The sequence below is a fragment of the Taudactylus pleione genome, unplaced genomic scaffold, assembly GCF_031769625.1.
Source record: "Taudactylus pleione unplaced genomic scaffold, aTauple2 ptg000053l, whole genome shotgun sequence".
Lineage (NCBI taxonomy): Eukaryota > Metazoa > Chordata > Amphibia > Anura > Myobatrachidae > Taudactylus > Taudactylus pleione.
Window position 1 is genome coordinate 29,142,314 of NW_028284455.1, and position 17,162 is coordinate 29,159,475.

General features: G+C 44.0%; 1 protein-coding gene across 3 annotated transcripts in view; it reads right to left on the reverse strand.

The window, feature by feature from the left end:
- Positions 1–215: 215 nt before the first annotated feature.
- Positions 216–17,162, reverse strand: part of OSBPL10 (oxysterol binding protein like 10) — a 534,391-nt gene continuing 517,444 nt past the window's right edge. For all 3 annotated transcript variants that reach the window (XM_088463527.1, XM_088463519.1, XM_088463516.1), the window contains one exon: positions 216–914. In XM_088463527.1, the coding sequence (XP_088319653.1) occupies positions 870–914 (45 nt within the window). In that variant the 3' untranslated portion in view covers positions 216–869. The remainder of the gene's footprint in view (positions 915–17,162) is intronic.

Below are 17,162 nucleotides of genomic sequence, written 5' to 3' on the forward strand. Positions count from 1 at the left end.
TACATGTCCATTTTAAAGCTGCATCCATAGGTGTTGCTTTCACAATCACCCTGAAGTGCTTTATCTTAAGTAGGCAACTATGTACTAAGCCTTGGATGGAAATAAAGTTAACAGAAATTAAGTACCAGCCAATCAGCTCCTAACTGCCATGTCACAGGCTGTGTTTAAAAAAAAATGACAGTTAGGAGCTGGTTTGTTGGTACTTTATCTCCGTCCACATTATCTCCATCCAAGGCTTAGTAAATAGACCCCTATATCACGTCACATTTGCATTTATTAAACATCAAAGTGCACCTACAAATTTCCCACAGATGTAGAACTGTAATGTGGAATCTATTTGATTGGATCTCCAACAGCTCAGGGCTGATCTTACAGAGAGGAATTGGCTTTACATTCCTCCGCAGCATAATGCATCCTCTTTATCTCACTGACTCCCCAAAATAAAATCTTATTTTGCAATCCGTCACAAATCTGGTGGTCCTGCAATGTGTGTAGACCCAGAACTTTTGCTGGGAGAAAAAAATCTGAAAATCTAATTCCTGAACGTCAAATGCAAAATTAGGTGCAGAAATCGGCACTCAGCAAGGAAGGCCCCCACGTTCCACCCAACTAGATTCTGTTAGACTGGTCAACAAAGCCATGCGCTTTGCCACACAACTAGGCACACTTTTGCAAAAAAAGACACATAATGTCACAAGAAAGAATTTGCACTGCAGATTTACTCTTTTGTAGTTTGTAAATGACCCTTAAGATAGTGGCAGCAGAGATATGTTAACAGTTCACAGTTTCCTCTTCCACTTGAATGTTCTTTGTGGTGACACACGTCTTCCAGACAATGAACAATTTGCTGGGAAGTTGAACTCCTGCCGTCAATGTGTTTTCCATAATGGGTTCACATATACCCAGCCTTCCCCCTACAAGAGAATGAAATCCATTTTTAGTCATCAATGTTACTGGGGAAATGTACAGCCGCTTATCTGATTATCAATGTTCCGATATATAGGTAATCAATGGTTTCAAATAAAACAATACTAATTTTATGTATGTAAAAAAAAATGATTTTGTTTATTCATAAAATCGTGTTGTATAAGTTTAAAATAGATGTTCTTGGCGTAATTTAATCATAAGAAAATAACAATTTCTGAGTGGTTTTGGAATAAATAATAGCCAGATAAGGGGTTAAGAGCATAGAAGTTCTTGTTTATTCAAGTCAGAAACAATAACATGGATTCTGTTCTCATATAATGTAATAATATTTTCATTTTGTTTTCCTGTATAAATTCCATAATAGGTGATGATGCCCTTGACATGTATGTTTATTATACCCATCCCTTTTATTCTGCACACGTTATACATGTTGTATTGTGAAAATTTTCTAAGTAAAAAATAAAGAAAGAAAGGGCCTGATTCAGTACAGATCGTAACTGCGAATGCAATAGCGATTATGCACGCACTCTCACTGCGATAGTATGCTAATTCACTGTAATCGCTATTCCGTCGCAGCACAACATAAGGTCGCCAACTTTATCTTACACACATCCGTAATACTGAGCAAGACTGCAAAACCATCGGTAAGATCGAGTACCATCGGAGCCTCACACACAGTTGCACAAGCCCTGACCTTACTCAGGAATTGCTAACGTCATCGCACGCTATGAGTACTCAAGCTGTATATGGCATCGCAGTGGTTAATTTATGCATGCCCATGCAACAGCGTTCAAACGCGCTGGCACGCCTGAGTTTTGCCGCCCACCCCAGTCACCTCGCCCAAATGGTACCTACTGTCAATCACTCTGCGATAGGTCTGCATAGTCGCAGTCCCGATTGCAGTGGCTGGTTCGCGCACTGCAATGCATGCGTAGAACGCAACAATTGGCCGATTGCGAGCGTAATTGCAGTTGCGAGCCTTGCTGAATCAGAAAGAAAGAAAGAAAGAAAGACCAACAGGAAATAGAAAAATAGAAGCATATTTATAACAAACAGCAAGCATGGTAAATATAGTTTAGTTTATATTATACAATATATAGTTAAATGGGTGTAGTATAATATGTTGACATTCATTATATTGATACCATCATGTCGACATTCAGAATGTCTACATACATATTGCCTCGGCACTGACATAAGGTCATCATTTTCAGAATGTAACATTGTGCATAGCGACAGTTAAAATGTTGACGCTACTATTTTTGCCTAAAACCAACCCTAACCCCAGCCCTGATTGCAGCCTAACCCTAAATCCTTACTGCAGCCTAACTCTAACTCTATTTGTTGCTTAACGCTAACCCTAACTGCATGTGTCATCATTATGACTGCCAACGTTTTTTGCGTTGACATTTTGGAAATTACTACATTAATTCAGTGTCAAGATTATGGATTTCGACATGACATCTATTGATATTCTAAACGTGTCAATATGTTGAATGCCAACATTCAGTACATGTTGACATTTTGGTGTCGTCATTTTGAACATTCTGAATATGGACAACCTGACTGGAACCCGTTTAGAGTGTACCTATTGTTATCACATGCCGGGAGCGGCCATTTTGTGGGCTGAATACATGAGAATGCAGCCATTATCTTTTCACTGTTGTTGGCTTATCCACAACTCATTTCTTACTACTATCAGGACATTATTTTTAAATGTGCTCCATTCTGTGGCATTCCTTTGCTCTCACTAAGGGGTAAATTTACTAAGAATCGAGTCTGATCGAGATGACAATTTCTGGTGAGTTTAGGCATGTTTTTCATCTTGCAAAGTTACTAAAGGCAAACTCTGGTGAGTTTGGGAGACAGTTCTCTCTTCACATTCGTAAAACTCAGGTGAGATCGCAAACTCGAATCTTATCACCATCGGGCAAACTCGGAAGTACTTTTCACCTAAAATATACAGCTCACAAATTCACCAAGAATCGAGATGACAATCTCAGGTGAGATGACAACAAACTCTCTGCCAAATTGAAGTTTTAAACACTCACCTCCGGAACTGCGAGTTTGCCAGAAACATACAAAGATCATTGTGAATATATTAAAAATAGGGAAATGGCACCGATGATCCCCCCAAAAGCATAACCAGCCACGAACTTGTCAGCCAGTCCTGGTTCTGAAAATTACGGGGAACAAAATGAGTAGAGTTCCACCGTAATTTAGGAACCAGCACCAGGCTGCAGAGCCAGTCCTGATTTTATATATAGGGGGAAAAAAATTTTGTAGGGGTGCAGCACCGGACCCAAACCAACCAGGGTGTAATGCCACAGCCAGAAGACCCTATTACCAGGACTCCATGGCCAAAACATTAACACCCCAAGCCGGTCAGGCCAAGCCGGGGATCTCAGGGGAGGTGGGGACCCCCCAAGAAGGGGTCCCCCTTCTCCCGAAACCCCAGGCTTGGTATGATTCCTGGGGCTCTTCCCCGCACCCCTGGACTGTGGGTACGTGGGTAATAAAGTGTTAAATAGTAGTAAACTATTGTATTTTACAGTGGAACTACAGGTGCCAGCATGCCTGCCCTTTGGCACTTGGGGACCCTATGTAATTTTTTTTTAAAAACATTTAACCTTTTTTGTACAGGTACAACACACAAGCAGCCTTCACATATCTCACTGATATGTGCAGGCTGCTAGCTCGGGAGAGTTTTGCAGTGAGATAACACTGCAATCTCAGGTGAGCAATCTCATCTAAACTTGCTACTCGGGAGAGATATCTCGATCTCCATCACCATCGGAAAACTCACTTTCACCTAAACTCACTTCTTAGTAAATTTGAGAGATGAAAAACGGGAAAAACACCCGAGTTTCGGCGATGCAAATCGAGATTAAAAAAAAAAAAACTCAACCAAACTCGATTCTAAAGCTGGGTACACACGCAAAGATTTTCTATAACTAGTTGATTGGTTGGAATGAAAATCTGGTAACATATGGGAGTAACTGATGATCAGCAATTTGCTCCTAAATGCCAGAAAACAGATGAAAATGGTCGTCAGACAAGATTGTTAAATGTTTAATCTAAACAATTTGTTCAAACAACAGTTTTTGTCCATTTTCCGGCGTTTGGGAGCAACTTGCTGATTGTCATTTACTTTCATACCTTACCAGATTTTCATTCCAACCAATCAACTAGTTGGATGGTTGGACAGAAAATCTTTTTGTGCCATATGGCGCAAGATGCCTGGCACATCTTAGATGCTTTGCTAAAGGGTAGCGATTTCTGTACGCTAATTACTTTTACCTGAACTTTGTGTCTAATTCACTATGCAGCTGCACACAAATTTTGCTTATAGTGTACTAAGGACCTGATTCAGGCCCACTCGCTAGATGCGGCAGCTCGCTCCCAGCATATGGAAATTTAGCAAAGTGACGTCAAGGCAGCCGCTCGCTCGGCAAGGCATAAGCACGCCCACTCTGTCTTGGCGAGGGATCACTTTGTGTTTAGCCTGTGTTTAGCCACCCACTAGTGTACGTCATCTCCAGGAAGTATATTAAACCATCGGTACATCGGGTTACATCGGATCTCACCGCAGCGCTTGCGGTTGACTGTACCCTACCGCAAGCACGTCAGAGTATTTTTCAACCAGGTGACAATTATTATGACACTGCCTGTTAATTATGAAACGGCGTGAAAACACTCTGCCACGCCTGATTCCGCAACTCCACTCCCCCGTTACTACTGGCCTACCCTTGTTATCATCCACAAATAGCCTCTCCTGTCACTCATTCCACTGGGCTGTAATGGCAGGGTGAGCAAGCAAAATCCGATTGCTCGTACTAATTTGCGCACGCGCACTGCGAACTACATGCATGCGCACATTAGCAAACATCATCTGCAACGAGTGGCTGCTTGCTAGCGAGCGGGTCTGAATCAGGTCCTAGGTTCTTAGGATTAGTATTTTTGTAGCAAAGGAGTTGGCATAAAGTCACAGATTAAGCATAACAATGCCTGGCGGCAGGTGTAGCGCGGACCACTCATATTGGACCTCCACCTTTTGCCTTTTAACCCTGATTAGTGACTATCTGATCCTAATGGAAGAGGAGACCTACAAGATGGAGCACACAACTCTGAAACTCTCCTAGATGGTTTATATGCCAAAAAGAAGACCTTCTAGGGAACTTTGGGCCTGATTCAGAGCCGGACGCTATTTGCGCTCGCTCGTTCAGAAAAAGGGGCTGGCTATTTAAATGAACCGTTCGCTCTTTGCGGTCTGTTCACGCCTCTATGTCTGAACGAGCGAACAAAACATGCGAACGTAATTTTGAAAAAACGCCCCCTTGCCGCTCGCATCCTACGTCATGTCCGCTATTTATTAGATTAATCGAGTACATCAAAAGGCGTCTGAACTGCTCGCTATTCTTGTAGTTGGTTTTTCCTACCGCAATCATGCGAGCAGTTCTGACTATAAAACAACCAAGTGACGTGGTCGATGACGCTGCTTTGTTAATTATGCACACCCTTAAAACGCCCATTTTGACCTTTAAGCACGCCTGCGTTCGGATCTCCACTCCCCGTTTTCAAGCACCTTCCCCTGTTACCACCCACAAACGCCTCATTCTGTCACTCAAAATAGCAGGCATTCGCTATTTAGCGAGCACACGATTTTCGGCCACACTGACTGGTTCGCGCATGCGTATTAAAATCCGTACGCATGCGCAGTTGTGCGAACATCGGTAGGAACGAACGAGCGGCCGCTTACGAGCGACTCTGAATCAGGCCCTTTAACTCCACCACACCCAGTATCTAAAAAGGAGGATGTTGTAGGGCATTTAACATCAGATTACACTCCCAAGGAGCTAAGGGGGCCAGTTTACTCTAAAGGAATACTAAAAGAGCCAAAACCTGCATCTTTTGGGAAATACGTCTAAATCCTCTGTCCAGTCCCTCCTGTAAGAATATTAGTAACTTGGAAAATCTAAAAGACAATATAGGAAACTGGAATGCTTTTTCATTAAGCGTAGTCTGAATCATATTTTTAGACATGCCCTTTGCTCTAAGGATCATGGCTTCAACAGCCACTGTAATCTCAGATGAAGAAAAGGGCCTTAGCTTACCAGGTCAGCCATGTTAAAAACATCTGTGTATTAAACTGTGTAAATAAGAAGAAGGAAGAGAAAAGAAGACTCTTTGTTGGAGGCACTCTTAAAGAAGTACGAATAGATTAAAACTTAACTGTTATTTTTTTAGGTTTTAGAATATAAAAGGGGAAGAGGTTATTTTTCAACCTCCAATAATATTTACACACAACCAAAAATTACAAACAAACATAGAAATCAATATAGGTCACTGCCAATTTTTGTTAATACAGGCAAAAGGCGATTGTCGTAAGTGGTTAGATTCAACACATTATATATATCTATTATTGATCATTCAAAAAACATCCCTTGTTATTGGAAATAATGCCAGGAAAACCTTCCTTCTAATTTTGAAAAAATATCAGATAAACATATCTACATAGATTCTAGTATACTTGAAGGAGTATTTTGTCAGATGGTTTATCCTGCATACATACTGTCATAGGAGATATCATTATATCCATTTAGTACCAATATGCAGTTGCTCAAGAGCTAGCAGAGAGACAATTGTTATTCATGTAGCAAGAAAAAAAAACAGAAAAACAAATCCCTACAGAGTACTGCCCTGCTGAAACAAATATATTACATGAAATGAATCAGCTGTAGAGATATATTTGGGTCTCAAAACTGGTAATGCAGAGTGCATTGTAGTAACCACATTTATTAGGTATATACTAATTGCTCATGGCAGAGCTTTACCCTGCTTAGTGAGCAGGAGGGTCAATATTTTTTACCCTTAATAAATGTGCTGTAAAAAATGCACATCAAGTATAATTGACACAAATTTGGGTTAATAGAGATTTGATTCACCGCAAGGAATGCACCGTTTAAACCTTTAGTAGGTTGACAGAATCCAGGCAGGTGAATCCCCTTTCACTTCTGCTGTCTGATCACCATACATATACTAGAGGGTGATAGATGAGAAAGTGGAGAGGCCCTGCCTGGGGTGAAAGATAGATGGAAATGCACTTCTGCTGTCTGATCACCATACATATACTAGAGGGTGATAGATGAGAAAGTGGAGAGGCCCTGCCTGGGGTGAAAGATAGATGGAAATGCACTTCTGCTGTCTGATCACCATACATATACTAGAGGGTGATAGATGAGAAAGTGGAGAGGCCCTGCCTGGGGTGAAAGATAGATGGAAATGCACTTCTGCTGTCTGATCACCATACATATACTACAGGGTGATAGATGAGAAAGTGGAGAGGCCCTGCCTGGGGTGAAAGATAGATGGAAATGCACTTCTGCTGTCTGATCACCATACATATACTAGAGGGTGATAGATGAGAAAGTGGAGAGGCCCTGCCTGGGGTGAAAGATAGATGGAAATGCACTTCTGCTGTCTGATCACCATACATATACTAGAGGGTGATAGATGAGAAAGTGGAGAGGCCCTGCCTGGGGTGAAAGATAGTTGGAAATGCACTTCTGCTGTCTGATCACCATACATACAGTGGAGGGTGATAGATGAGAAAGTGGAGAGGCCCTGCCTGGGGTGAAAGATAGATGGAAATGCACTTCTGCTGTCTGATCACCATACATATACTAGAGGGTGATAGATGAGAAAGTGGAGAGGCCCTACCTGGGGTGAAAGATAGATGGAAATGCACTTCTGCTGTCTGATCACCATACATATACTAGAGGGTGATAGATGAGAAAGTGGAGAGGCCCTGCCTGGGGCGAAAGATAGTTGGAAATGCACTTCTGCTGTCAAGACAGTAACCACCCATCTGTGCTGGTGTCAGACGATAGTGCAGCACTAGACGGGGGAAGTCCTGATGAGAAAGCGCGAACAACTGGGTGTCTATTAGCATGTGCAGTGGTCTGTATGCAGGTATTACAGTACTATTTCAATAACAAAGGATAAGGCAAAAGACGTTGGTAGATTACATCACCCTCTATCTGCATGGGTATTTGCTTCAGCGGTAATATTCTAATGGAGATGGCTGCATCCTTGTTTGCTGGAGATGATGATCATTTCGCCTAGAGGGCTTGTTCACTCTGTAGAAATTCCGAAGCAAGAATGAATGGAACGCCTTCCCTCTTTACTTTCTTTAGAACCCTTTGGACTATCGCCATTGGAGGAAACAAGTAAATGAGATGAAAGTCCCACATGGTGTCTACCTGAAATTTCCCTCGGATCTCTGGTAGTGGCACAATTGGATTTTGCGGTTCAACAGATATGCCACCATGTCAACATCTGGTAGACCCCACCATTTCTCCAGCTGAAGAAAGACTTCTGGTTGAAGGGACCACACCCTGTGATGAAGATCCTGAAGACTGAGAAAATCCACTTCCAGTTGTCTGACTTCAAGAGTATGTGTTTGTCCTGTGCTCAGAAACCTGAGTTTTGGCTGGTCTTACCTTGTTCTGCAGTTCCTGCATGCTGAGATTATTTCTCCTGTGTCCTGTGCCTGTCTGCCTGATCAGAAGTCGCCTGTGAGTCATCTGCTGTGGTTCCATCTGCTCACGTCTTTGCTGTTGGGACCTCTGGAACAGTGACTTCTGCGGCCATGGTCTACCTCTCCACTGCCCACGGTCTTTCCATACTGCAGCCCAGTCAAGCCGCTTCAGTCTGTGTCCAGTCGATTCAAGCTAGCAGTGTTCTCTACCTCTCTGCCTCCAGCCTGTGTTCCAGCCATGGCTGTGTTCACTTGTCTGTTCAGTCAGTGGCTTGTCGTACCTCGGTCCTCAATGCTGCACCGTGTTATTCCTGTTGCACCTCGACCCTCAAGACCGCAATGTGTTGTTCCTGTCACACCTCAGCCCTCAAGACCACATCGTGTCATTCCTGTCGTACCTTGGCATTCAAGGCCGCACCTTGGGCCTCAAGCCCACATCATGTTGTTCCTGTTGCTCCTCAGCTCTCAAGGCGCACCATGTTGTTCCTGTCCCACCTCTGCCCTGAAGACCGCATCATGTTATTCCTGTTGTATCTTGGCCCTCAAGCCAGCACCATGTTTTTCCTGTCGCATCTTGGCCTTCAAGGCCACATCTTGAACCTAGTCTGTTACTTCAGACAGTGGCCTAGCCACATTATAGTGCATTTACTGTCTGTTTTGTCGTGGTCTGTAACGCGGCCCTGACACATTGGTTGTCTTACCTGTCTAGTCCTTGTCTGTAAATTCTGCAGTATCACAGTCCAAGTCACTCCTGCTCCTTAGCTTGTATTCATTGTCTAGCCGCTGCTTGCCTGACGACCTAGCTGCACCTTAGTCCCAAGACATACCTGAGACCTTCATCATCTGTCGCCGCTAGTGAACCTTGTCCTTCACATCTGTACAAGTAACCATCTGCCAGCAGCCTCACTCTGTAACAGGTGCAAAGATGGGATACAGAACTTTATCAAAAGATAATTGTCATACCGTGAACCTAAGAAGAACTGATATCAGGGCCATGATCTTCATAGCCATGATCTTCATGGACACCTGCAGGCCATGATCTTCATGGACACCTGATCTTGGTTGATTAGACTGTAAGCTCTCGATTTTAGGTGTGGATCCAAACCTAAAATGGTGATTGTCCTTAGGGATGGGAGCTATTCATTGCAGTGCCCACTCCTCAGGCACTGGAACCCATCACTTTAGAAAAAAAAAATCTCTCTTAGAATGTGGGAAAGGTTTTATAATTAGCTTGGATCTGGCCTCCACTGCACAGTATCAGCAGTAAGGTCCAAATGTTGCCACACTGGAGACCGGTCACTGCTTACCCTAACAGTGATTCTGCTCCCTGGAGCCTACATTTCATAGCCATCGCTGTGTGGGAATTCTCTGCATACAGACCTGTGCCACAACCATGGTACGGAGCACGGAGTGAAAACAAAAACTTAATTAAAGTAAAAACTAAAGGCTGCTAACTGCCGGGGCACTTTTTTAAACACGGTGCTCCCAGCAGGCATGGGGTATAGAAGGGGAGGAGCAAAAACAAGTGTTCAGATTTAAAGTGTCCCCACTCCTCCTGCACCCACTATACCCAATGTGTTCCTAATAACAACCAAATGGAGGACTAAAAAGTGGGGATTAGTCAGAATGTATTCCCAAACAGGACACCATTTGGAGCATGCCCAGCTGTTATATCCAAGTTTTCTTTTCAAAGGCATTGGACTACATATTTATTGTTTATCAATACACAAATTGAAGAAAACCTCAACACTCTGCTGCTTTGACATGGTTTAATACATTTTCCTTCTTTGACTTTGCACTTTACCTTTAGAAACTTTCATCAGGTATTCAATCAATACTGGCAAGGGAATAAAGACTGACCATGCTGAATTCATGAATAAATCATGAATTGGTATTCTGAGTAATATTTAATTTATTTTTCTCCAGCTCTATACTGCAAAAGCAAGGAATTTTCTTGCAAAGACTTGACAGTGAAAGGATATTGCCATTTACAATTTACCTACTGTTACATTGATTTTTGTTTTTGTGCAGATCTTGCCTATAGGAATATAGCAAATGCACACATAAGAATGGAATAAACACGTACATTCATAAGTGGCACCAGGCAGACTTCACAAAACAGACTCTTAATAAGCATTAATAATTAACAGTACAGTATGCCGCTGTCACATACGGAATCGGTATGTAATACCGCCGGCGGCACGGCCGGCCATTCGAATCCCGGTAGCGTCAGTCCGACAGAGGAACAGATCCCGGCAGCGGCGGCCTGACAGCGCTGGAAATCCCTATCGTCCACAGGTAAGTACTAACTAACCTAACCTACCCCCCTAACCCTCCCTTAGGGGTGCCTAACCCTAACCTCCCCCCCAAGTGCCTAACCCTAATTCCCCCTCTAAGTGCCTAAACCTAACCCCCCCATTCCCCGCTGCCTAAACCTAAGTCCCCGGGGGGGTGCCTAACCCTAACCTCCCCCCGAGGGTGCCTAACCCTAACCCTCCCTCCCCCTAGCCTAACCCTAACCTCCCGGGGGGGTGCCTAACCCTAAGTCCCCCCCCGAGAGCCCTAAACCTAACCCTCCCCCCCGCGGCTGTCCGTTCGCGGCGCCCGGCATCCCTTCGATCGGGATGCCGGGCGCCAGTCTCCCGGCGTCGGTAAAATGAGCGGCGTCCACATCTAGACGCCGATCATTTCACTCTCGCCGGGATATGACAGTCGGGGAGCCGGCTGTTGGTATAATGTCAGCCGACTTTCCGATTGCATCCTGTCACATACAGGTGCTCACTTAGGGGTGGCCACATGATACATGGTAAAATGGTAAATGCGTCCATATGACGATAAAGATACGTTCCATACTGCTCGTCCCCAGGGCTAGATTATAATCTGTGGGGCCCAGGGCAACTAACTTGAGGGGGTCCCTACCCCTAAAATTCTCAATATGATATGCTGGCAATGTTAATAAAAGAGTAATGTGTAAATACTCCCAGCACCACAAATGATCGGAACCACTGGGTTTTAGAACCTGGCACTTAGTAAACCCCTAAGTGTCAGGTTTGAATTAAACAAGAAGTCCTGTTGTAGTTGTGCAATGTTCTTGTACAATTACGGTAAATAGAACCTTATTGTATTTATTTATTTTTGTAAAATGACCTCTTCTTATTGCCATAAACATCCCGCGGAGGCATCTATAATGGGACCCACTGCTTCATTGAATTGGACACTATGGGCTAAATGTAATAGGGAGAGAGTTTACAAAAAGTGAGAGTTTAGCAGTAACCTCTCACATTGGTTGAGTTTTATCTTCAAAATGGGAAAAAATCTGGATGAGAGTTAAAATCGTGCGGTTTTTGTAGTCTAAAAACATGTGAGTTTGCATTTTCTCGGACTCTATTACATTGGATTACTGCTAAACTCTCACATTTTCTAATCTCTCACCCTATTACATTTGGCCCTATATGTCTAGATATATTTACTCTGGACATGTTTCAAAATTATATCATGATAGCATGTTTAAATATTGATGCTGAATGACATACTTGTATAGACATTACCATAAAGTACTTAAGAGGTATTTAATGTACTAAAAGGTAAAAAACTGCATCCAGAAAATGTTGTTGCTGAGGTAGTAATTGGTATATTACTGATTACAGATATAGAAGATTATCTTTGTCAATTGTACTCCCCCATCACCAGAGGGAGTGGTCTATATTAGGTATAGGTACCAATGGACCAAAATTCTTTCATGACCTACAGATGTGCCCTCACTCATCTTTGCTGCAGTAGGTGTCAAACAGCCCCTCGTGGTGCGACTGGTCGCGTGAGCCTATGCTAGTGCCAGGAGTCTTTTTTGCATCTTTTTGTGCCAACAATGCGTCTAAGGGGCATATTCAATTAGGTGCGAAAAGTCCCGTACTTTTCGCATGCCGGACTTTTCACCAAAGTATCGCACTCGTCCTCGATTATCCCCATATTCAATTAGAAATCGGCGAAAACGGGAACCGGCGAAAAGTCCTGTCAGATTTGGGGATATCAGCCTGACACCCCTGAAAAGATGCACTGACATTGGGGATCACTATAGATCCCCTCGAATAGGCCTGCTGAAGGTATTTGGGGTACTTAAATGATCTCAATAGCTGCTAATTAGCGTCTTTGCAAAAGTGGTGAAGAATAACATTTATCAGTTTTTTTGAAAAAAAAAAAAAAGTAGTCCCAGCAAATTTGGGGTACACGAAAATGGGTGCAAGCATATTTTAAAGTGAAGTTTTAAAAACGTAAAAAATCCAGTAGCCGCAAGCACCTGGGCATATTTGGGGACCCCCCTGGAGTCTATTTCGCTAGTTTTTAAGTTTGTCCCCAAACTTTATACTTTTTTGGCCCCTTTTTCAAAGTAATTTTTTGAGGTGTTAAGTATTTTTAAACTTTTTTTTGACACAGTTTACAGTTGGGGGGCTGTCCCAAGGGTGCAGGGTGGTTCCCGCAAGTTTGCACCCCAAAACCCCAATTCTGCACTTTTTTTCAACAGCTTTCATAGGCAAATCTTTATTGCCTATTCCAATGCATTGACTTTCCGCACCGGCAAAAAGTCTTTGGAACTGAATACGGGGATAAGTTTTCACCTAGCGAAATGACGTCACCAGCGAAACTTTTCTGCAAAAACTTACTTTTTGCACCTATTTGGATATGCCCCTAAGTCGCAATGCGACATAACTAGGAGGCAACAGGAGACTGTGCTGATTAATTTAATATGTGACACTTGTATATATTTTGTCTCTCAATCAGCATGCGAAGTGCAGCTTTTTTTCCATGCCAAGTCGAATCCCGACGCCTATCTCCAGCCCCACACCGAAATCCCGACAGCCGGCATCCCGGACAAAGGTAAGCGGGGATAGGTTAGCTGCGGGGGGAGGTTAGGTTTCAGCACATAGATCTACAAGTATCACATATCAGCTTAATCAACACAGTCTCCTGATGCTTCCTAGTTGCATCTCATTGCGACTTAGATGCATTTTCGGCACAAAGAGACACCCAACGTTAGCAGAGCGGCATGGGACCCAACGGCTCACTCACGCCAGGCATATCGTGCTGTATGGCGTATAGAGGCTAGATGAGCAAGCGCACATCTGTAGGCAACCTTTGTGGGCCCACCTAATCTACTCACCACTGGCCCAACCTGCTCCATGTTCTGTTTCTAAAAGAATTTAAAATGAACTATTAAAAATGTTTATTGATGTTATTATGCTTGTAGTCATATATAATTAAATAATGGCCAATTTTACACCCCTGCAATTCTGCTGCAAGATGTTTGGGCTTATGTGGCTTTGTCACAAATTCTTAGTTCTGTATTAGCCCATGTTGAGAAAGCTATACAGTGAATATTTACATCATAGAGTTCAGGGGCTCTAATAATTAAAGAGCAAAACCAACCAGTAGCCCTTAGTGGTAATGAGATGCGATCATACAATGTCAAACGCTCTGTTCCAGCGGGTGTAGTAGCGGAAGCCTGGCAGAGGTGAAGATCCCGAATGCTAAATAAGGTAAGTACTGCTAACCCTACTCCCTACCCTAACCCTCCCTTAGGGGTGCCTAACCCTAACTTCCCCCCAAGTGCCTAACCCTAACTTCCCCCCAAGTGCCTTGACCTAACCCCCTCTTCCCCGCAGCCTAAACCTAAGTCTCCCAGGGGGGTGCCTAACCCTATCCTCCCCCTGGGGGTGTCTAACCCTAACCACCCCCTTCCCTAGCCTAAACCTAACCCTCCCGTGGGGGGTGCCTAACCCTAACCTCCCTTTCCCCGCAGCCTAAACCTAAGTCTCCCGAGGGGGGGTGCCTAACCCTAACCTCTCACCGAGGGTGCCTAACCCTAACCCGCCCCTTCCCCTAGACTAAACCTAACCCTCCCAGGAGCCCTAAAACCTAACCCTCCCCCCCGCGGCTGTCCGCGCCCGGTTTACCTTCGGTATGCCGGGCGTCGGACTTCTGGCGTAGGTCTAATTACACGCGTCGAGTAGTCTTTAGTACTTTGCCAGGATTTGACAAACGGGAAGCCGACGGTTGGCATTTAGACCGTCGGCTTCCTGACTACATACCGTTCCAGCTTGCCCAACTTCTGATCATGCAGATCACACGGATGGGACTGTGGCCCTGATTCAGAGCCGGACGCTCTGAAATAGCGCTCGCTCTAAATCAGGGCATTTTTTTTTTCTTTGTGTTGCCTCCTGGCAGCTCGCATAGCTGTGGGTGACCACCCACAGCTATTGCGAGCGGCCAGGGTGATGGTGATGGACCATCAGGCTTGCGACGAGATCCCTTGTGGTAGGGTCTCGTTCATCGCAAGCCTAAGAGAGATTTTGGCTCTAACAGAGCCGGAATCTCTCCACTGACATCACTCCTGATGTCAGTGGGGCCGCCTCCAAATAGCAAGCGTTCCCTCGGGAACGCCTCCGTTTGGGAAGCCACCCCACCCAGCCCGCCCACCATAGGGTGCGAGCTGTCACTCAACATCGACTGCTCGCCCCCTTTGGTGCGAGACCCTGAGCGACGGATTGCCCGTCGTTAGCCAGGTGTAGCGCAATGCATTGTGGGCCACCATCCACCCGATTGCGAGCACTCAGCGCTTGCGACCGGGTCTGAATCAGGCCCTGTGTGCGCTCTAATATCACACGGATTAGACGTACAGCAGATTTTGAGTCTCTATTTAATCCATTCTGCCACTTTCACTAATTTCTGAGCAACACACTTTGTACTATTAGTTGTCTAAGTTTCTCTGATATTGTTGAATTACTCTATAGTAACCCAGTTGTTTCACCATTTTTGTTCACTTGTGACTCTGACTATTCCCCTATCTGTTAGCAGATGACTAGAGAGACTAGGCTAGGGAGCATAACCTGTGGCCTCCATTATGTGAAATCCACCCTCCTTACGTGGTTAACCAGGATCAACCAATCACTAGTGGTATAGTTGTCCCACAGGAATGCAGTGAAATTACCGGAGGCCGGAATCCCAACAGTGGAATCCCGACCCGGGACTAAAGATAGGCGTCGTAATCCTGACGCCTATCTTTAGCCCCACACCAAAATACCGACAGCCAGCATCCCGAACAAAGGTAAGCGGGGACAGATTAGCGGTAGCCGCGCGGGGGGAAGGTTAGGTTTAGACATTCCCGGGGGGACTTAGGGTTAGGCACCCCCACCCCGGGAGTGTTAGGGGAGGTTATAGTTAGACACCCCCCCCCCGGGAAAGTTAGGTTTAGGGTGCTATGAGGGGGGGGTTAGGTTTAGGCACCCCTCGGGGGGACTTAGGGTTAGGCACCACCCTGGGAGTTTTAGGGTTAGGCACCACCAAGGGAAGGTTAGGGGGGACAGGGGAGGTTTAGCCTACTTGCCAGCCTCAGTCGGGATGTTGATCCTTTGGACTTCTGGCGTCGGTATGAGTACCGCCAGCTATTCCGCAGTCGGTATTTCATACCGATTCCGTTCCACATGTGGGCTTCTTGTGACAAAAAGGAAGAAATGTCAAGCTTAACTAAAGAAAGATCATCTGCTGCCCTGTTTATATTATATAAATAACTTCTGGGCAATTTGAAACCTAAACTACAGTATAGCGACTGTCTTGACCAGAAGAGGGGATACTTTCATGTCCATTCTGTGTGGAGAGGGTGAACATGTGGACCCTATGCCAATAAAAATCAAAACAACTACACATGATATAACAGCTTTGATGAAAACATACAAATAAACCAATGTTTATACAAATTAAGATCTTCTGGAGCTAGAAACCACATTTAAAGTGAAATGCCCTGTAAAAGTAAGATTCCTTCAGTATGTATTTGAAAGTGGGCTGTAGTTTAAGTAACTAAAAAATTTTTTCATAAACAACACCATACAATGATTAGGCTCCTCCTTTGGTGGCAAAAATAAAGAAAAGGAGAACAAATTCAGCTAACTTGTATCTCTTACCCATGAGGAATCATAAAAATACTAATGAGGTCACAAGGGCCAAGTGTGAATTACTATGTGTGATTAAGGTACAGCCACAACAGTCTATTAAAAACCCGATTTCTCTGCAGCACAAAAATAAAAATAATCTCGCTTGTGCAGAAACAAAATATTTAAAAATGTGGCCTGTTTTATTAAAGTGACTTGCAGATCGAGACAGTGTACATTTCACAGTAAGTAATTATTTGGATTACTTAACCACTTCATGACTGGGATCTTAACCCCCTCCCTCCCCATTCATGTACACATTGGTAACATGCCAGTTCCAGAAGGTATATATTATTTATTACAATAAATAAGGTATATATATATATATATATATATATATATATATATATATACATATATATATATTTATTTTGTATCTGATAAGTGAAATTAGAATGCTTTTTGATACTGATCGATCACACATCTTGCAGAATTCTATTTTAGAAAGATTCATAGTTAGAGCTATGATCCCAAATATCTAGCTGAAAATGTAATGAGTTGGTTTTCCAACGCGTAGGAATGACAACTGTGAGCCGTATTCAATTTGAGCGGACCCGTGATACTTTTCCGCCTCCCAGACTTGTCGCCTACATCACATGTTTTGTAGGCGGAAAGTATCGTGCGCGTGCCCACGTATCCCCGTATTCAATTTGAAAGTAGGCAAAAATGGGACCCGACGAAACTTAAACAAGCTGAAAGTACTGTTAGATTTGGGG